The sequence below is a fragment of the Archocentrus centrarchus genome, chromosome 1, assembly GCF_007364275.1.
Source record: "Archocentrus centrarchus isolate MPI-CPG fArcCen1 chromosome 1, fArcCen1, whole genome shotgun sequence".
In the NCBI taxonomy this organism is placed as follows: Eukaryota; Metazoa; Chordata; class Actinopteri; order Cichliformes; family Cichlidae; genus Archocentrus; species Archocentrus centrarchus.
In genome coordinates, this window is record NC_044346.1 from 33,440,714 (window position 1) to 33,462,997 (window position 22,284).

The following is a 22,284-nucleotide window of genomic DNA, read 5'->3' on the forward strand; positions in this document are numbered from 1 at the left end:
TTGGAGCACGTCTCGAGTGGCCACTTCAGGGATTGTAGTTTGTCATTTTCAATGTTGATCTCCTTTTTTTTTCAGGCATAGAGATTTTACCAACAGAGAATGCCCCTTGATTTAAATGAAGGGGCGATCTCAGGGGCTTAAAAATGAAGGGCTAAAAACTGCAGTTCCTCTAGATGCCATTTGAGGCTGGTTTGAAAAGGGGACTCACTCCCCACAGACTCCCATGTTAAACAGACTCCACGCTTTCATCCTTATAAATTAACTTCTGGGTCCCACCCCCAACATGGCAGCAACCGAAATGCCAACACTGAAGCTTCAAAAAGAGTCCAAAGCCAATGGGTGAAGTTCTGCTGGCTGTGCCGATCTTTTATGATATCTATTTTTTTAAATATGTAATCAGCCAACACTGAAACCAGGCACAGTAGATAGTTCAGCCTAAAAGTAACCACTGTAAGTACTGTTTAGCTCACCGCTGTAGTGTCAAGAGATGGTGTTTAAGGCAAACATCTGTGGTGAGACCACTGAAAACAGACACTGATATACGATGCTGACGCGCTCATGTCAGAGTCAAGTCGTAACAATTCCCAGCTGAGTGACAGTTTATGCATGTCTAGGAGACAATGAGCCTGTCACCCCTCGTGACCCCACGGAGAGCTATATTTTTGTTGGGTGTTAGTTGCTTCCTTCTTTTGAGCCAAGAGTTTAAGAAAAGTGCAGCCTTATGTTGTGTGTGTGTGTGTGTGTGTGTGTGTGTGTGTGTGTGTGTGTGTGTGTGTGTGTGTGTGTGTGTGTGTGTGTGTGTGTGTGTGTGTGTGTGTGTCTAGACTTACACTCACATTCACGTGGCAGGTAAGATGAGATTAGATGTTCTGCTCAACCTCAGACTCAATAAAAACCGGTTTCCCCAAATCCCCCGTTTCCTGCTTGAACTGAGTGGAACTTCTCTGTTCAGAGGCATTTTTCATGGTGGTGTATCGACATTCAGTGTTTCCCATCTTTCCACTGAGAGTGACTTTTGAACCCTAAAGCAGTTGGCAATGTCCAATGCACACATAAAAACTCACAGATGTATACAAATGTAATCCAGACATATATAATCCAGTGGGGTCAGCCACTGGGATGTTTCTATTTGTAGTCACTGCCAAGGTTAAATAAGAAAGCATTTAGGGGAACCAAGAAATCTTAAAACCAGTTGTTTTTTTTTTTTTTCCCCCTGATTTACTGGGACATGTAAGATGTTACATCCTTTTATTATGTTATTAAAATGGTCACCATTCCCCTTCTCCTTGTCTCCCTCACTCCAGAATAGTTCGTGATTATCTGAGTGGAGCTCCATTTTCCTCCTACCAGGAGTCCATGTACTTCTCTCGCTTCCTGCAGTGGAAATGGTTGGAGAGGTGGGTAGTCACAGCAGATTACACACTTGGAAAAGCAAACATGCAAACCACTCTGCTTTTTCTTTTTTTTTTTTAATTAAAAAACAAAACAAAACACGTGATCATGTACACACTGAATATTCCCTGTTCAGGTTAGTGTCGGCAGAGTCTAAACAATTACTGTCTTTAATTGTTTATAAAACGATAAAAGAAATATATAGCAAGAAAAGAGAAAGACATCAAAGTGTAGTAGCAGGAGCAGTTTTTGCACTAAAGCACAAACGTGGTGCTGCCAATCAGTGATTCTCTGTGAGTGGTTAATAATTGATGATGCTTTGCATAATGGCTTGGAAACCAGAGCGGGGTGGAAACAGCAGTCATCAGGGTGGATTAATAATATATTAGACCATTACTCTGTCTGCAACATCACATGGTGTGTGAAAATGAAATAAACTAGTATTTAATGTCGCCTATGTTTTGTCTCTTTGTGTCTGTATTTCTTTCTTCTTCCTCTTTGCACCTCTGCAGGCAACCAGTAACTAAAAATACCTTCAGACATTACAGAGTACTAGGAAAAGGTGGATTTGGCGAGGTAAGATCAAGAAATAAAGTATCGATTATGTTATATAAGATGGAATTGCAGTTGTTAAACCTGTGGTTAAACTTTATTGAGTTAATTGGTTACAAGTAACCTTTAACGGTCAGCTAATGCACCAGTGTTTGTGCCCACTCCAGTGATGCTGGGTGGGGAGATCTGCAGTGTGACATATTAACTTCCATTAGTTATATTTAAGTGCGTGTGTTTTATTTTTAATGTGCATGTGAGTGTGATCACGTTTTTTCGCTGCTTGTTTTCCAGGTTTGTGCCTGCCAAGTACGTGCCACCGGTAAGATGTACGCCTGTAAAAAGCTGGAAAAGAAACGAGTGAAGAAAAGAAAAGGTGAAGCAATGGCACTAAACGAAAAACGCATTTTAGAAAAAGTTAACAGTAGTTTTGTAGTAAGTACTACCTTTTTCTTATTCAACCTTTCAACCGAATTGTTTTGTTGTTTTGCCTGTCTGTCTGCGTGTGACTCTGCATGTCTGTATGTGAGAGCGCTGTTGGCTCCAGGATCCTGCAAATGAAATTGAATGGCATGTTTGCAAAGCCTGTCGATCAGCTTTTTAAAGATAGACGCCGCGACTCGAGCTCTGTTTGTTTAGTGAGGTTGTGAGACACAGTGGAAAAAGACACGATGAGCTAAAACTACAAAAGCGGGAAAAAAGTCCCATGATATTATTGGCTAGAGGCAGGTGAGAGCGTTCTGCAGGGCATTTAGTGAAGATGTGCAAACATGTTGACAGGTTCAGCTGGGCTCACTGATTGCACTTTAACAATGGGAGCCAACTTGGTTATTTTTACAACAAACCTGCTGTGCTGCAAACATGCCAGATTTGATTTTATTTGGACCATACTGTCAGCCTTCAATCATCTGTCAGTGCATTATTGAATTTGACTGAAATCTGTTTTGTTCCTGTGTATTTTTAAATGAATATTTTTTTTGTCTTCTTGGGGCAGATGTGTTAAAGTAATTTATTTTCCTGAATTCTGAGATGGTTTATTTTAAGCGTTACGTCACAGGCGTTCCTACCTTATATGACTGGAATTCATTTCACCAAAACAAATCTGTCATCGAGTAAAAGCTGCACGTTACAGTGTGAAACCCAAACGTGATATTTGGGGAACTGAAAACTCTAAGGAAGCATCAGTCTGAGGAACAATCTAAAACAATTTCCAAAGAATGTTGCAATAGAAGTCAGAATTGTTCTTCCTGGTTGTCAAACCAAACTACCTGAAACAAAGGCCAGCAGAATTGTTGGCTTGTTTTAAAAAGAGAACCCACAGCGTCTGAGTTGCGGACACAAGTCACATTTAACAGAGCAACTGCTTGTAGAATGAAGTAGTACAGTATCCTTCCTCTGAGCATGTGTGCCAGCCCAAGGAAAAGAAAAATCATTAGCCTGCCACTGTGCCTCCGGCTCTTAGTGATGGCATTGCTCTTGGCTGATTTTCCTATGGAGGAGTTCTATAAATTGAGCCATAGGCATGAGTAAGCAGTGGTTTTTGGCTAACACTGCGTTGGAAACCTTTTTTTAGGGAGTCACCTACAGACAGGTGACAAATTAAAGGAAAAACCAACATAAAGCGTCGTGGTAAGGTATTGGGCTGCCACATGTTAACGGAACAGCTCCACTGTGCCTTTGCACTGATTCTCCGAGCCTCTAGAAATCAGCCAGAGGGATGGAACACAATCCTTTTAAGATATTCCCTCACTGAGTGATATGAAGGGTGCTATCTAACACTTGATTCCAAAATCTCTGATTGGGTTTCAATTAAGTTGAAATCTGGTGACTGGGAAGGCTGTAACATATGACTTGGATCATTTTTATATTCATTAAGCTGCTTAGTAAACCCTCATGACTTACAGATGAAGACCCTTTCCATCAGGATAAACATGTTTGTTTGTTGGATAACCATAATAATGCTGTCATTCGATGCTGCAGCAAAGCACTGAAGGAGAAATCTGCAGCTGAAGGAGATATCAGTGATATTTATATTTCATTTACGTATTAAAAGTAGGACTTTGTCTGATTTTCTTTAATTCCCCTTTAACTTGTCATGAATATAAAAATTGAAATGCTTGAATTTTTATTCAGTTTAACTACTGCGTGCTCACATCAAGATTCACATCCCACTGGAAAACTGGGGATGTGTGGTTCTCTTTCCGTTTTGTCCAACTGCATGCACAAACACATCTCAGGTGCTCTGGCCGGAAAAGAAAGCTTAGCTTTGGCTCAGTGTTGTTTCTGTTTAAAAAAAATTATTGTTCCAAAGACAACAAAATTACAGCAAGTGCTCATTTAACATTCTTGGAACATGGCAAGGAGCGGCTAATACTCGTGTAAATGTCCGGTCTGTTTGCAGTGTGTACTTTGTGCATACAGGCAAACATTGTGTGACTGACATAACAGTGATACTTATCTGTAGTACAGTAACCTGACCTGTACTGCAGTACAGCCTCAAAGCCTGTCCATATTCTCTGTTTAAATGTACTGACTGTGGTTTGAGTTGTACTATGTGTTGGATTAGTTGGTTTGTGATGCAGCGTGAGCTATGTTGTGTGTCCTTGTTTGAGTGAGTCATGGCAGAAGCATGTGTATGAGCACGCATGTACACACACACACACACACACACATGCACACACGCGTGCGCGGTAGAGTGGGCTTGTTACAGAACCTCAGACTTGCAGCTCTTGTCACCTGGGATTGGCACATGATTGTGTGTGTGTGTGTGTGTGTGTGTGTGTGTGTGTGTGTGTGTGTGTGTGTGTGTGTGTGTGTGTGTGTGTGTTTGTGTGTTTGTTCACGGTGCTGCAGGCAGAACTGATGACTCTTCATGTGCCTCTCTACCTACGAGAGCAGCTCTGTTGCCTAGCAACACTGACCAAACAGCAGTAGCAAGGAGAAGAGTCAAGTGCTCTCTCAAACCCCTCATTTCTCTCTCTCACTATTCTTCTTTACCTTTTTGTGATCAGTGCATACTATTAGTCAGTGCATACTGTTAGACTGCTGTATGTTTTAACCAATAACCCATCCGCATATTCTTTGTGTGTGGGTGTGAGACACGGAGCAGGGTGACCCTGCTTTAAAATTTCCAGCAGGTGAAGATGAGGTAGAGCTGCCTCGTTCTGATGCAGATTTGACTCACTATCATATGATAATAACATTTTTTGATACTGGTGCCGTTATGATAAAAATTATTAGATAATGTATCTAATTTTTCCCCCACACATAAGTCGGACTTATCATTTCATGTTTTTCCACAGAAGAACCGCATAATGTCCAGAGACATCCTTGCGATATTCTTTGGAACAGGGTTTTTAAATGTTTTTGAGAATTGCCTGTTTTTTCACACTACTACAAAAATACTTTTAAGTAAAATAGATGCCTTAAGGAGATGAAACAAACTAGCAGTATAGCTAAAAAGAAAAAGATAAAGGGTCTTGCTGTAAACGTGTAAGCCACAAATACAGCAAAGCATACCCAAAAGTGTGATTACCAAGCATTTGATTACACACTTGAAATATGTTGAGCTTTTTTGCATTGTTGGGAGACTTTCTGGATATCTTCTCATAGTGATTCATACATTTTAATGAATCGCTAAGCAAACTAAGAACCATTGTTTTGTGGTGCCAAAATGAATAGATGTATTTTGCCAGCACATAAACAAGAATTTGGAAGCACAAATGAAAGATTATTTACTTTGGTTTGCAGTGCATATCTGTGTGTTTGTGTAGGTACATTTTGTGTATATATGAGTGTGTGTGTGTGTGTGTGTTTTTTGTTCACTTGGCCCATGAGAATATTTCCCATCTCCTTTTGTGGTTTGTTTCTGACTACAAATTCTAGCAGATGGAATTCCTCCTGATGGCAGCAACATCCTGCTTGTACACAACAACATATGCACTCCCTGCACCCTGTGTGTCACTGACCCACGGGTAGGGGAAAGGAGGGGAGGCTGGTGGGAATGAGGGGTGAAAAGAGATGGATGGTGGGATTAGAGAGAGGATGATTTTTCTCTATCTGAGATGTATCTCTCTTTGTGTACATGCTTGACAGTCCATCCTGGATAATGGGTGATTATTTGGGACATTAAACAAAGCAAATAAAGCAATTATGCTCTTCTAGTCACTCCGTCTCTTAGCACTTCTCTTCCCTCTTCCTCCTGAGCACTCCTTTTCTCTTCATGCCTTTTTCCACACTTTCTCCTTTCTTCTTGCCTGGTCCATAACCTCCCTTATTACCTCTTCCCCAAATTTGCCTCCCTCCTCCAGGTTAGTCTAGCATATGCCTATGAGACCAAGGATGCGCTGTGCTTGGTGCTGACCATAATGAATGGCGGTGACTTAAAGTTTCACATATACAACATGGGAAACTCAGGCTTTGATGAGCAAAGGGCCATCTTCTACGCTGCTGAGATTTGCTGTGGCCTTGAGGACCTGCACCGTGAGAGGATAGTGTATAGGTAAGTTAGCATGGGGTCAGAAAAAAGTTTGGTTAACACTTTCACCTTACAGCAAGAAGGTCCTAGGTTTGAATCGACCAGCCGGCTGGTGTTTCTTTCTGGGTGGAGTTTCCCTGTTCTGTCTATGACTGGGTGGGCTCTCTCCGGGTGTCATGGCTTCCTCCCACAGTCCAGAGACATGCTTGATAGGCTAATTGGTTATTTAAGTTGCCTGTAGGTGTGAATGTGAGTGTGACTCTCTCTTTCCCCATGACAGCTGAGATATTATCCAGATGGATAGATTTCATATTTACTGCAATTACTATGTTAAGCTCATGACTTGGGAATTCTTCATGGATATTTTAAGGATCTGTGTCTCTGTGGACAACATTGTGAGGTTTAAAACCCCAGAACCCCATTATGTAAGCATGTTGTGGTACAAGACAATTTGCTTAAAGCTGACTGAATGCCCTGGCATTTAAAGTTCAGCTTACTCTCATGTGAATCAGTACCAGTAAAAAAAAAAAAAAAAAAAAAAAAAAAGTTATTTTCTTCTGTGGTTCTGAAAGGAACTTTCTGAAGTCAGAAATAATGTTTTCATGTTGATGTCATCAGGGTTACCTATAACACAATGCTTATCTAATAGACTGGATGTAGTCTTTGAAAGGCAATGGTTTTGACTAGACAGGAAAATGAATCGTAATACCATGTTGCTTCATGGGACATTTGGGGTCTAACATTTTTAGATCTTGATTCTCCCTACAAGATATTTTGGCTTAAGCTCTGACAACTTTATGAAAGTATAATAGCAAATGTTAGGATATTACTTTAAAGTGCTTGTAGCAAGTTTGGAAAGTTACAAAGTCCATGCCAAACACTGTGTTGGTTCTGGCAGATCTCAAAGTCAGGCTCAGCAGGTCCCTACAGATGACCTGATCTCAGAGCTAGCCCAAATCAACTGAGACCCTTGTACAAACCTAATTGGTAAATCTTATACAAGGCACGCTATTTAAACTGCTTTAGCCAGCCCTTAGTTGCTATACATCTGCAAGCTGCTTTTCAACCCAGCTCAGAGCTGTACTGCCAAATATAAATAACTGCAGATGGAACAACAATCCTTTTTGATGCTAGAAGTTTTGCATGAAATGTAGTTATTCTCGCCCTCAGAAAACACTGCAGTTAAACTGCAAAAAGTTTGTTTGTAGTCCAAACCCTTCTTCTGTTATCTTTGTCACTCTAGCATAAGACCCACATAGTCTACTTTAGAATGCCCTTAAACAAAAAAATGGACAGCTGCCTCAGCTAAATCCAGATGCAGCCAACTGCTTTTTAGTTTGCCATTATTTTCTTGCTAGTAAATGTCCAAACTGCAGCACACCAAATGTTCTGTTTCAGACTGCAAGAGCAAATGCAACCCATGCAGTCCTAACATCCAGTGAAATGAAGACACAGGAAATATAGTGTCTCCAACATGTTATGTATTTGGAGATACATTAGTGTGTGGCTAATGCTAATGTGGCTAATATTAAAATCTGTTTATTCTGTCCCACTCTGTGTACTCCTGTAAATTGTATTTTAAAACAGCAGAATTCCCAGTTAAGCCATTTTCGCTGACATGCTTTTCTGTTTTTGTAATCAGACAAGGGAATGACTGTTAAATAGTGACAGGAGCACATAAATACTAATGTAAACCAGCTGGTATTTTTAAAGCTATTTTTCAATCTGCAGCTATTAACGTTCAAATCTTGAAGTTATACTAATTATGCCTTGTGACAAATTTACAGTAAGTAAATTTTGGCTGTGATTTTGGCTGTATTTTTCAGATACTGTAAGGATGTAGCCTCCTGATATAAAACTTAAAGCCAGCGTGCCGTCTTAATCTTCTCTATTTGCATAAATAAATTAACTATATAAACAGCATACTTTCCTAGTGATTTTATGGTCTCAGTTGCTCATTTAAAGTCTTATTTCATAAAGGAGGATGTTCCTTTTATAAAAAAACAAAACAAAACAAAGTCACATTTAGAGTTAAAAACAGATGACAAATAAAGGTATAAATGGGACCTATAATGGAGCATTTCAGACCAGAAGCACTGCAGCGGTTGATAGTCACTGATTATTAGTGTGCATTTTGAAAAACTTTGACCCTGTAAATTAGTATAACATGAATACTTAAGAAAAAAGACATAACTGGCAAACTTCAGTGCTCAAGATGCCTGAAATAAACCAAAAACGAGTTCTGTTTCCAACCATCTGTTCCAGCTCTGGTGTTATGAAGAGATTTATTTCACTGGAGGGTAACAGTGGGAAGAGTGCAGATGGAAATCTTGAATGATGAAGTGTGACTGGATTAATGGTGTACTGATTCCAGTGAGGTGTAATTCACATGTCAAACTCAATGGGGCCTGCGAGTAATGGTAACATAAACACTGATGTTCTTAAAAAGACCCACATGCAAATGGCCGATGTAGTTATAACAACATGCCGCGCTTCTTGATCTCAGCATGTGTTACAGTAAACTTCACAGTTGGCATTGTGGTTTCAAGTTGGCAGTAGTTGAGTCTGCGAGATATGATTACAATGCCGTAACATAACATCCTTGTGTGATAATTAAAAATGGGAAGAGATGGACTTTATTTAAAAAGGGCTTAAGTTACGATGCTAAAGCCTCAGGCAGGACATTACCGGGCAGTTTAAGACACTGCATGATAATAAATGAAGTAAAGATATGTTTACAGGTTAATTCACTTGAAGGGCTGTAGTAGCTCAAGAAGAGAAGGCAACAGGCATCAAAAGAACCGAGTACCAGCTTCATAAATAAGTAAATAATAAGTGTATTGTTATGTCCTTGTTCTTAAATGAGTCCTGTTGTAAAATTAGCACAAAATCAAAATTCATCTCTAATATGTCATTTTTTTCTTTACAGGGATCTGAAACCTGAAAACATCCTTCTGGATGACCGTGGTATGTCCCCCGTTCTTTTTTCACTTTGTCACTTTGTTGTTAAATTCACTTAAAGTGAATTCGGCCATATTTCCTAAACTATGTTTTTATTTATTCCTTTTTTTATTGTAACTTGTGGCTCACGATGTCCAAACAAACACTTTGTAACTCATCCTGTTCATAATGTCCAAGCACAGCAGCAAATGTCTTCCCATCTTTTGGGGCTGAAAAGTCATCTCTTCAAGTTTCTCACATCGCGCTCTCTCCTCTGACTCACACTCAGATCATTTATTCTCTAAAATGGGCATATCTTGAAATTGAGGAATGTGCTCATTTTTAGCGCAGCTCTTTTTCCCCTCGTCCTACTTCTGTCCTGCTTCTGTTACAATTCTGTGTAACATGACCATTTTCAGTGCACTGTGTGCCAACTGTGGATGTCTCGTATGCATGTTGTTTTTGTGCTATGCAAGTTACAACTTTGCAAATTATTCAAAGAAGCCACACATTTAAATTTGAACATAAATTCAACAATCTCTCATTTTGGGATTTATCTGTGGGTGTTTTTTTAGGACATATCCGAATTTCAGACCTGGGCCTTGCTGTGCAGATCCCTGAAGGGGAGACGATACGAGGGAGAGTGGGTACTGTTGGATACATGGGTAAGATATGCACCCCCCCCCTTTTTTTTTTCCAAGTCTGCCCTGTTACGCTGTCTTCTCTCTTCCTTTATTTCTTCTCAAGCCTTTCCTCAGTGCAGTGATTTATCAGTGTAGTTTACTGCTAATTTCTTGTCTCAGTTTTATTTGTATGAATTTCAGCAATTATCTCAGATTTCCTTAAGCTTCCCATACACTGGAAGAGTTTGACAGGACTTGCAAAAGACTGGAGTCTGGCACCCTCTCACAATTAAAACAATGTGTCAAAGTAGGTGGAGGTGACTGTTGTGAACTCACACTATATAAATAAAATTGAACTGAATGTGCCATGAGTCGAACTTTTTAGACATGAACGAGTCAAGATTCAATTCAGTTCAATTAAATTTTATTTATATTGCGCCAAATCACAACAAACAGTCGCCTCAAGGCGCTTTATATTGTAAGGTGAAGACCCTCCAAGTCAAAATGACCCCCTATGAGCAAGCACTTGGCGACAGTGGGAAGGAAAAACTCCCTTTTAACAGGAAGAAACCTCCAGCAGAACCAGGCTCAGGGAGGGGCAGTCATCTGCTGTGACCGGTTGGGGCTGAGGGGAGAGAGACAGGACAAAAGACATGCTGTGGAAGAGAGACAGAGATTAATAATAACTAATGATTAAATGCAGAGTGGGGTATAAACAGAGTGAAAAAAGGTGAATGAAAAGAGACACTCAGTGCATCATGGGGACCCCCCAGCAGGCTAGGTCTATAGCAGCATAACTAAGGGATGGTTCAGGGTCACCTGATCCAGCCCTAACTATAAGCTTGATCAAAAAGGAAATTTTAAGCCTAATCTTAAAAACAGAGAATCAGAATCAGAATCAGAATCAGAAGGTTTTTATTGCCATATGGGTGAACAGGTTCACAGCATTAGGAAATTGCTGCGGTACTTCGTGCTTACAGAAAAAAACAAATAAGTATAAAAACTATAAGACAATATACAAGTATACAAATTGCAAATATACAGAGATATTAGAGCTATAACTATAGCACAATATTACAAAATTACAAAATATACAGTGCAGAGACTAATTAAAAGATAAAAGAATGTAGACTATATTCCACTAATATGTACATCAGTGCAATCAGACAGGTGCATAGACATAGGGTCATCAGCGTTTGTGGAGGGTGGTGGTAACAGTCTTAGGGTAATTGTTCATGAGTCCAACAGCAGAGGGGAAGAAACTGTTCTTATGGCGGGAGGTTCTGGTCCGTATGGACCGTAGCCTCCTGCCTGAGGGGAGAGGGTCAAAAAGTCTGTGCCCAGGGTGAGAGTGGTCGGCTGTGATCCGACCTGCACGCCCCAGTGTCCTGGAGGTGTACAGGTCCTGGAGAGATGGGAGGTTACAGCCAATCACCTTCTCAGCAGAGTGCACAACGCGCTGTAGTCTCTGTTTGTCCCTAGTGGTGGCTCCAGCGTACCACACAGTGATGGAGGAGGTAAGGATGGACTCAATGATGGCAGTATAGAACTGCACCATGGTCCTTGCTGGCAAGTTGAATTTCTTCAACTGCCGCAGGAAGTACATCCTCTGCTCTGAGAGGGTGTCTGTCTCCTGAATCCAAATTGGGAGCTGGTTCCACAGAAGAGGGGCCTGAAAGCTGAAGGCTCTGCCTCCCATTCTACTCTTAAATATCCTCAGTAAGCCAGCAGTCTGAGAGTGAAGTGCTCAATTGGGGTGATACGGTACTATGAGGTCTTTAAGATAAGATGGGGCTTGATTATTCAAGACCTTGTATGTGAGGAGAAGGATTTTAAATTCAAGTCAAGACAGAACAGCTTATGACAATAATATACTTTTTAAAAATTTTTTGGCCACAGCAGCTTTTTATCAGCAGTGGAGAGAGACAGGGGAAGACACGCGGGCAAATTGGCGACAAGCCAGGACTCAAACCCACGCCACCCGCACCGCAATGCAGCATATGTATGTGGTCACTGGCTTCACCACTAAGCCACCCGGGCGCCCTACTTTTTTTTTTTTTTTTACTTTACTGGAAAATCAACTTTAGAAAAGACTGACAGCTCTGACTGAGTTTTATGGCCACCTTAGACCTAATGTTGATGAAAGTAAACCATCAGCTTTGACTTTTATCATACTGTCAGTAAAATGGGTCATGTATAAGGATACTTTTCTGTGGCACTTAAATCACTTGAAAAGACAATTTGATGTAAGGCAGAAAAAAGTTCAGATTCAGTTTTCCTCACCCCTCGTTATTTCCCCCTGCTTCAGCTCCCGAGGTGATCCAGAACGAGAGCTACACCTTCAGTCCGGACTGGTGGGGGCTGGGCTGTCTGATCTTTGAGATGATCCAGGGCCAGTCGCCCTTCCGCAAGCGCAAGGAACGTGTCAAGCGTGAGGAGGTGGACAGACGAGTGCGGGAGGACCAGGAGGAATATTCTGATAAGTTCTCTGAGGAGGCGAAAGACATCTGCAGACAGGTGAGGATGAAGAAATGACGGTGACGGTATTTTGAGTAGGTGAAAGGTGGAGGAGAGGGAACCAACCTCAAATGAAGATACAGGGATGTGGCGGCAGCAGTGAGATAATGTTCAGCTCTTGATTAATTACAAGCAGGTTTGTGGTACAGCAATAAATGTCTTTATTATCATATGTAACACTGGTCTCTGAGAAGGGATGCATCTTTCATGTTCTTCAAAATTATAATATTGTTCTGAAGTAACATGATTTCTTACTTGGTTAACTTTTAGTTTCTAGCTGGTTTAAAGTGAGACACTTGCTGAATTTCACAATAAGATTGTGTGTTACTACAAATTCTTGGAAATCTGAATTATTTTAAGGAGGTGATTTGATTTGATAATGCACACAAAGTTGACTTGGATTACATACATTAGTTTGTTTTGTTTTTTTTAAGCTCAGCGTATTCAACTCAGGGTAGGAAGGAGTAAATTGCTGGCGGACAAGCTGGCCAAGATAATCATACTGTACATTTTTTTCTGTCAGTGCATTCCTAGTTCTCTGTTTGTGTAAAAGCTACACTGTTTACACTGAAGTAGGAAATTACACTGCTCACAAAAATTAAGGGAACATCTGATTGTCACAGTATACTAACACAAGTCAGTTAAACCAAAGGATATGTATGCATCAACTTAAGGAACAACCCACTGTAGAGCTTTCTTCTCTGCTGCAGAGCAGCTTCCGTTTCACAGCTTCATGTCACTGCTGGTAGCATGAAATGGTACCTGCAGCCCATTTAGCTTGCACAGGTAGTCCAGCTCTTCCAGGATGGCACAGTCTCCAGAACATTGAGGAGATACCAGGAGACTTTTATCTCCTTCGCATCTACTCCTTTGTGTGAGGAAGAACAGAAGGAGTGCTGCCAGAGCACTACAAAATGACCTCCAGTGGGTTACTCGTGCATGTTTCTGACCAAACAGTCATAAACAGACTCTGTGAGGGTGGAATGAAGGTTGCCAGTGCTCAGCATGAACCTGCTGTCATTTTCGATTGATTAAAAACTTTTTTTTGCTTCCTAACTGGACAGTTTCATATCCCTGAACTGACTTTGTGCTACACTGTGATAATCGAGTGTTCCTTTAATTCTTTTGAACAGTTTTTTTTTGTTTGTTTGTTTGTTTTAAATACACTATATTCTGAGATAAATTGTAATAAGTGTTTTGCCACCATTGGGCAGTGGTACAAGGTGTAAACATAACTTATTTATTTATACATATTTATTTTAAGGTTGAAATTGAGGGAACCTATTTAATTATTATATTCAAAAGATAACAGCATTCATTTTACTTTTCATTCATTCATTCTACTTTTATTGCTCACTCAGAGTGGTTTTACACTACAGTCCACATTCACCCATTCACACACACATTCATTTGTTGTGTACACATTGATGGGTGCATTTGGGGCATTGTGGAGATCAGTGTCTTGCCCAAGGGCACTTTGACAATCTGGGACTGAGCAGGTGGAGGGTTTTGGGTTTTCATTTTAACAGCTACTGTAGCTGTTGATGCTGAAAACAAGGATGATGTGAGGAGGATGATGTCTCTGACATGGTTTTGTTCCGTCCTCCATTTGGCTTCAGAGCATTTCAGAAGAGGAGTGTTTATTTTGGAAATTGATCATATGCCAAGGGTGGGCTTTTTTTTTTTTTAAGCATACTTCTGCTCTTATTACATTTTTTAACTCATCTGTCCAAAGAACTGATGAGCTCATGCCATGCCAAGATGCTCATTGTCCATCTGTCCATCTGCAATTCACAAGAATCGCTACTCCTCCCACAGTATTGGTCACAGTCCAACTTGCTCAAGGTCAAGGTCACTTATGATGTTTTACGGGAATTGTGATGAACCGTGAGCTGGATGTTTGACGTTTTTGTTTCGATATTGGTTTTGTTTTCCTTTTGTGACATTGTGGGCCGGGATTAACATGATGGTCAGCCCGTGGATGATGTGTTGCCCATGTGTGCTATATGACGTTCCAACATCTGTGCAGCTTCAATCAAAAATAGACTTTCAGAGGAGTTGCTTCTGGTGGAATGACACCACTACCTTGGGTGGGCAGGTTCAGTTCCAGTGACTGGAATTCACTGTAAATCCAAAACAGCTGGGAAAAAAAGGCTAAAAAGCTTTGTTTAACCAATTCACATAATGCACAGTCATTTCACCCAGTGTCTCAGGTTGTTTAAGGAGATGAGTTGTTTCTTTCGGCTCACTTAGCTTATCTCTCTTCCACCTTCTCTATCTGACAGAAATCTCCACGGTGGAGCCACTGAGCTGCTCCGCTTATGAACAGCTTAGGGATAATTTTTTTTTGTGTATGATGCCGTGGAACATTCTGACCCACAGTTCAGCAGATTTAAAGACTCCCCAGGGAGAGGAGCAGTCGAGGGAACAGGGAGACGAAAGGGTTCAGCAAGAAATGGGAGAAAGATGATAAGGAAGGGGAGAGAATGCAGTCGGGGGGGGGGGGGGGGGGGGGGGGGGCATGTCTGCTGTGCCAAAGAGATGGCTATTACCACATCCCAAAATAGACAAGTGATGTGAGTTGTCAAGAGCAGAAAGCAAGAGTGAAAATCTGCTTTGAATCCTGGTGTAAATTGGGCAAGAGTTGCACAAGAGAAACGGAGGACAACTGCAGAGAGTGTAAGATGTTGTGAAAAGTGAGACGCCATCGTTTTGTTGGTTGTGAAAGCGATCAGCATCTAGCTGACAACAGGGCCAGTGAGAGTGTCTGCTGGTAGCCAAACCGCTCAACAGCCCTCAGTCCACTTCGTCAGCCTGCTGTGCTGTAGGTGGTGTGTTGGTAATATTACCCAGAAGTCTTTACTGTGACGTCTCTAATTCTATCCATAATAGCGCTGCATTAACCTTTGAGTGTATGGTTTTGTGTAGTCTTTATTAGATTATGTGGGGTCGGAAACAAACAGTCAAGAGGATTACATACAAACTCAGCTATGTGTGTTTTGTATACACTTAAGTGGAGGGATTAGTCGTAAAACCCCAAATCACAGGAAACCTCCTCCACTTCTTTGTGTGTTATTTATTAATGGAGACGCAGTATTAAATTGGGGGGGTATTTTATGTTCTTTATAGTGAGAAATGTATTTAGCAATAAATTATCTGCCTCGGTCAGTTGGGCTAATTGCAGGTCATTTTTGAAAGTTGCAGAGTGTTTATATCTGTTTTCTTCCTCTTCTGCTGCTGCTGCGTCTTAGCTCCTGGCCAAGGACCCCAAGGAGAGGCTGGGCTGTCAGGGTGGCGGGGCCATAGAAGTCAAGCAGCACCCCATCTTCAGAAACATCAACTTCAAACGGCTGGAGGCCAACATGTTGGACCCTCCCTTCATTCCAGACGTAAGAGCATCACATCTGCAAACTTGCACACTCTCAGTGTACACGGGAACATTTCAGCGCTTAAAAAACTCTGCAGGAAATGCCACTGTCACAGTAAACAAACACACATAAGCAGCTTGTTATGGTGAGAAGTGGGTGTGTAATTTCACTGTCGTTATGTTAGCTGCCCTTCTTTAATGGCAGTGATGTTCCCAGATAAATTTAGTTTTACCAGAAACACTGTAATTTTGTGTTGGGTTTATGTTTTCTTTGACTATAATATTTTTTTTTTTTAAAGTGAGAGTCATTGCATTTTCAGTGTCATAAATGGAGCGAGGGAGGGAGAGTACGGACCTTAGGGGTTAAATCAATAGCTGAAAGTAGATAGTGTTATCTATGGTTCTATTTTGGGTCATACACTTGAGTAGGCCACGCTGAGGAAAAACAGAGCACTGTGGAAATCTTAAGCATGTGAAGAGTTCCATGTTATTAAAATATCCATCTGATTTCACATATGTGTGGTTTAGTATTTCCCTTATCATTCAAACACTGTTGAGGCATTCCAACACTTTCATTTTCATTTACTTGTCTGTTTTTTGTTTTTCCTGCCCATCCCCCCCCCCCCCCCCCACACACACACACACACTTTTTCTCTGTTAGCCTCGAGCTGTGTACTGTAAAGACGTCCTGGACATTGAGCAGTTCTCCACCGTAAAAGGCGTGAACCTTGACCCCACAGATGACGACTTCTATTCCAAGTTTGTGACAGGCAGTGTCTCCATCCCTTGGCAGAACGAGGTACTGCAAGCTCAGACCATTGAGATGATGTCATTGTTTAGACCACACAGGAATACCTGCATAAATGATGTGTATTCTGCTTTAACAGTAATGCAGAGCACAGTGTAATAATAAGTATAGATTGCATGTCAAGTTAGTGCATTTGTATATGTGCAGGTGTTCAGTTACATCCTAAATGTCTAACATACATGGAGAGGACAGGACAGCCACTCCTGAAGTTAGTTTGTTTGTTTGTTTGTTTTGTAGTGGACCATTTACAAAAACTTTCATCTCATAAGAGAAAAGACGCCTACTTGCAGATTTAGCTACTAACTAATTCCCACCTGTATTAGGTTTGATAACTCAAACTCTCTTTCCGTGTAGATGATCGAGATGGAGTGCTTCAAAGAAATCAACGTTTACGAGACAGACGGGACACTGTGCCCAGACCTGGACATGAACCGGCCTAACCCTCCACCAAAGAGAGGCTTCTTCTACCGCCTGTTCAGAAGAGAGGCAAGTGCTAGTGCTCCGGCAACTGTACGAGGGGGTGGGGGCTAAGGTACTTCCTTTCTTCCTACTTTCCTTTCTCCTTTTTTTTTTCCCAGGCCTTGCCCAAACTCAACATTTGAAACATTTGAAAATATTATCCCTGAACTGTGAACGTTGAGTGTTTGAGTAAGGCCTGTCTTCTCTGTGTAACCCTTTCTCATTAATCCTTTTGCACATGCTTAAGGGAGGATTGTTTGTTCTTAGGGAATGTACTAATAGTAAGCTTAATGCAGTAAAGCACATGATGATAAATGGTTCTAAAGCCATGGTTGCTTCCAGGAATCTTTTCAGCTAACAGGCTGTTTTCACTGGCTCTTCGTTCTTACTGGACCTCATGTCGTGCTCTGTGCTTCCCTTGAATTCTTATGTGTCACTTTCAGATTCCTGCCTTTTTCTCACATGTGTAGCTTTGGATTGTTCCAAGAGATTTTAATAAGAAGAAATGTGATCCCTTACTATCCGGCAAATTCCAGATGAGACAAGTTATTAATTTAATAGTATGAAAATGTTTTTTGAGTCGCCCACACTTATTACAATACGCTCACAACATTCAGTTTAAAGGGCGCCTATTCTGCTCATTTCTTATACCATATTAAAAGTTACCTAAACCTACCTAGCCCTATGTGAAAAAGTAATTGCACAAAAGGAGAAAACTTGAAATGGAATCATTTAAAAATTGCATTTTGTATTTACTCTGGTTATCTTTGTCTAATATTAAAATCTGTTTGACGATCAAAAACATTTAAGTGTGACGAATATGCAAAAACTAAGAAGGTGGCAAATCCTTTTCCACGTCACTGTATATGAGAGATAATGAGGAAAAGCAAAATAGCCCCACTTTAAAGGAAGTTACAAATTTTATTTCCTTTTTTCTTCCTGCCTTGCTTTAGACTTTAAGGATACTTCCAGGCCAACTTATCTTGTTAGTGGAAGCTGTCAGGATCATAGCAGAATGAGATGAAGACTGCAGACACCGTTTTATGGTCCCTCTTTGATTAAAAAAGATCAACATCAGTAAATGATGAGGCATCTCTTTGCAGTAAAAGATGCAAGCACAATATAATCTATGATGGGTCTCCATCAAGGAAATTCCACCTTTTAGAGAGAGGCGGTGCGTTAACAGTGCAGATTTAAACAGCAGTCCTGCTTGTTATTGTTATGGATGAGCTGAATTGCATGTCTTGCGGTATGTCATCAGCTTTGACCCTTGTGATGTGGTTAAGTGAGGGTTGCAGGCGAGCGTGATGTCATCCTGCACGTTGCGAGGTGATGCAGCGCTGAAAGTTTCTAATGTGAGTGATATATCCTCGCTTTTGCTCCTTCCCAGATCTGTTTTGAGGGCAGTTACAGCGACGACGAGACCGAAGGGCCCTCACGACTTTAAACCACTCCCTTCACCCGCACCCTTCCGCCGCAGAACTTCTCCACAAACTCCAACCGAGCGCAAATCTTAGGAACTCAGTGAATGTTGACCTGTATTTATGAGCTGTATTAAAAGTGTATTATAATTAAAGAAAAAGTATGAGTTTAAAGATTTTGTACATTTGTACTTGAATTTATGTCTAGATGTATATTTTCACTAAAGGTTGTATTGTACAAAAAGCCATAAAAGTACCACTTGAATGCATACATTTACATTTTTATTTCCTTTTTATTTTCTTTTGGAATGAGTATGGATAAAGTGTGTTGGGGAGGTTGTTTTTTTGTTTGTTTGTTTTTAAGAAGCACAGTACCAGTAGTCTTTTTATTTTCTCAATGTAGCATAAGGCCTTTTTGTTTTCTTGTGTGCTGTAATTTTGTCATTGATTTGGCCAACGTGACATGTTTTTAGCACATTAGCTCTGCCTGGTTTCAAACTAACCCCAGCCTCCATACGCCTGAAGGCTCAGGTAGTGTTTAGATTCAAATGATATGGGGTTAAAAATGAATCTAGTCTGTCATTACTGTGTTGGAGCCACGCTGCTTAACTTTCCCTGTACGTTTCCGAGACTTACTGCCCCTGTGTATTTAAGTTGATTTAGATAATCCATGCCCTTCCTACGGCCCAGTTACGCAGGTGGCACGTGTAGGCGCCTGTACCAATCCAGTTCTAGCAGAGATGACACGTTTACTTCGGACTCCCTTTTAGGTAGCATGTGTAAAAGTTAAATACTAAAAATGGGGAAGGGCATTTGCAGTAACATTAAGCCTGATCACCATCATTACTAGACCTCTCTAAAAATCTTTCATGAGCAGCAAAAAGCTCAAAACATTAATTTTTAGATGCACAGTTATTAAGTAAGTCTGTTACATTATTCACTCAGGCGTTTTTGGTGATTTGTCTCTATTCCTCATCGTATTTTTCTGTCCACTTGTTTTGAATTTTTTTAACATGCAGAATTGAAATCCCTTCCCCCTTTTTATTTTTTATTTTTTTTCTTCCTTTAAGCAAACCAGAAAGCCTCCAAGTATTTGAGTGTTTGGAGACATTTTGACTGAGTTGGCAGAGAGAGACAGACGGTAATGGAGGTGATATTAGAAACGTAACGTAGACCTTGCCTGCAGCTGAGAGCTGCTTCTTCAAACAAACAAAAAAACTCTTGCATCTGACCAACTTTCAGTGATTCAGCTGTCAGCCTGCGTTGGCCTCTGAGCCAGGTTGATTACAGATGGCGCGATTCTTGCTAGCTGGCCTCCATTTATATCCCCTGGCCATCGCTGTGTTTGTGATAAATGTAGAATTTGTTAATGATAATGCCCACCTTCAACTATTATATTCACATCCTGGATGTTGCTCTCAGGAATGACTTGAGACAGTTGCTTTTGTGTGTAAAATCTGTTCACCATTTGCTTATTTCTGTGGCATTTCAAGCCCATTTTTATAAATTTAGCTTTTGAGGCCATTGCTCTTAACTTCCACCTTCTGTTTTTAATGCTGTGAATACCCCATCTGCACATGTTGGTTTTATGTGTATAATACCCTGTAATCTAAATGATTAATCAATTTTTTCTACAGAAAAGCAAAGTCTGCATTTTGTCAATAGAGCGCTTCAGAATCATGTAGGAGCTTCTTGGTTCAATTCCTAACACTTCAAGACCGTATATATTTAAAATGGCACACATATAGTCCCCTATCTAATTGCCTAATTTGGAGAAGTGGCTTGTTCTAAGAGTTTGTCCCTTGTTGCACATTCCATTATCAGGAATCAAATGGGTGCATCTAGCTGTTGCTGGCTTATCGTCATTGAGTTTCTTAGTGTCTTTATTTTGTTTGTTGTTGCTCTCAGGCACATTTTGAAGCTGGTTTTGCTTGCCTATGTAGATTTTAGCCTTTTAGCTCTTTAGCCTCAAAAAACCTTGTAAATTCTGTATTTCTAACATGTAACTAACTCACTCATCCTCACAGGGAAACTAAACTGTGTTCACCACCCATGCCTCTGTTGTTGTTTTGAGGATCTTTACTCTCACACCCTCCATATAGCAGTGAAGAAATTCTGTTTTTCGTTCCATTGCACTATGGTGTATTTTGACAATGACTATGGGAAAAGTGTCTTTAACTTCTTTTTTTTTTTTTTTGCCAGTGATACCAAAAGCAACATAAACTAAATTAAACTTGCTTTGTTATCTGAAGAATTTAGTGGAGAAAGACTGACAGCCTTTATTATATGTGCCAATAACCAAGTTAATTTTTGACATCCTGCCTTTTTTCAGCCTCTTTATCCTTCCGTCCATTCTTAGAGAAATTCCTTTGCATAAAGGAACTTTAAACAGCTCAACAGTTTTGAATGTCCGCACTAAGTGCATTGTAATGCCTGTTTAGAAAAATGCATATGTTTTATTACTCAAGCATGTATCGGTTTGTAATACTTCAGGTTCCTTGTATATGTAAATTATGACCTTCTAGTGCCAACATATCTCACTGGTATCTGAGGACATCTTTATGAATCACAGAACATCCAGCTGAGTTGAGCTGGTTTGAATTCATAAAGCGCATTCCTTCTCTTCTGCCTTTCCTCCAAGACTCTGATGGTGAGTCAAGCCACCTCCTGAACACTGGGATGGCACTCACCAGCAACGTTTAGAAGCGAGAGTTCTTTAGTTCACTTAAGTCTAGCTTTGGGATGACCACCGACACAGGCTGGGAGGTTCTGCGGGGTTTCACGTTCTTTTGTCCAGATTTGTCAGTTAAGAAATATTTTCAAGGAAGGGAGGAATGACAGAGGGATTATGGGTATTCAAACTCGGCCTGGGACTTCTTGATTTTTCTTCTTTATTTTGTATCTGTACAGTCATGTCGTTCAACCACTGCAGTCATTGTTAATTCTTGTACAAGTTGTATCACTGGTTGTTGTACCATATCTGACATTTGTAATTATGAAATAATACACTGCCATTTGTATAAAAATACTTGTGTCTTGCCTTATTTGTTCTGTTTTTTTTGTTTGTTTGTTTGTTTGTTTTGTTTCTTACTGTGATTAGATGGGAGGAATGATTGAAAGAGTATGAAGTGTTATGACCTACAGTGCTGCGAAAAAATATTTGCCCCCTTCCTGATTTGAGAACATCCTGAGAACATCATACCAACAGTCAAACATGGTAGGGGTGTGATGGTGTCGGGCAGCTCTGCTGCTTCAGGACGACTTGCCGTAATTGATGGAACCATGAATTCTGCTCTCTACCAGAAAATCCTGAAGGAGAATGTCCGGCCATCACTTCATGCCCTGAATCTCAAGAGCACTTGGGATATACAGCAGGACAATGATCCAAAACACGCCAGCAAGTCCACCTCTGAATGGCTCAAAAAAACCAAGAAAAAAATGAAAGATTTTGGAGCGTCCTAGTCATAGTTTGGATTTAACTCAGATTCATATGCTTTGACATGACCTTAAACAAGTTGTTCATGCTAGAAAACCCTCCAGTGTGGCTGAATTAAAACAGTTCCTCAAATAAGAATTCCTCCACAGGACCGCAATGTGAAACATTCATTGCCAGTTATTGCCAGGGCCAGGTAGGTTTGGTTACACCTACCCCACTTAATAAATGATTTCATCATTTAAGAAATACATTTTGTAGTTTACTCGGGTTATGTTTGTCTAATATTGAAATCTGA

At 40.5% G+C, this 22,284-nt stretch overlaps 1 protein-coding gene across 1 annotated transcript in view; it reads left to right on the plus strand.

The window, feature by feature from the left end:
• grk4 (G protein-coupled receptor kinase 4) overlaps positions 1–21,561 on the plus strand; it is a 57,247-nt gene extending 35,686 nt beyond the window's left edge. Inside the window, exons 6-16 of the mRNA XM_030728127.1 lie at positions 1,305–1,397; positions 1,905–1,968; positions 2,236–2,376; positions 6,252–6,442; positions 9,348–9,385; positions 9,934–10,023; positions 12,290–12,498; positions 15,750–15,887; positions 16,527–16,664; positions 17,028–17,159; positions 18,523–21,561. Coding sequence (XP_030583987.1) covers positions 1,305–1,397; positions 1,905–1,968; positions 2,236–2,376; positions 6,252–6,442; positions 9,348–9,385; positions 9,934–10,023; positions 12,290–12,498; positions 15,750–15,887; positions 16,527–16,664; positions 17,028–17,159; positions 18,523–18,579 — 1,291 coding nt within the window. The 3' untranslated portion in view covers positions 18,580–21,561. The remainder of the gene's footprint in view (positions 1–1,304; positions 1,398–1,904; positions 1,969–2,235; positions 2,377–6,251; positions 6,443–9,347; positions 9,386–9,933; positions 10,024–12,289; positions 12,499–15,749; positions 15,888–16,526; positions 16,665–17,027; positions 17,160–18,522) is intronic.
• Positions 21,562–22,284: the final 723 nt, after the last annotated feature.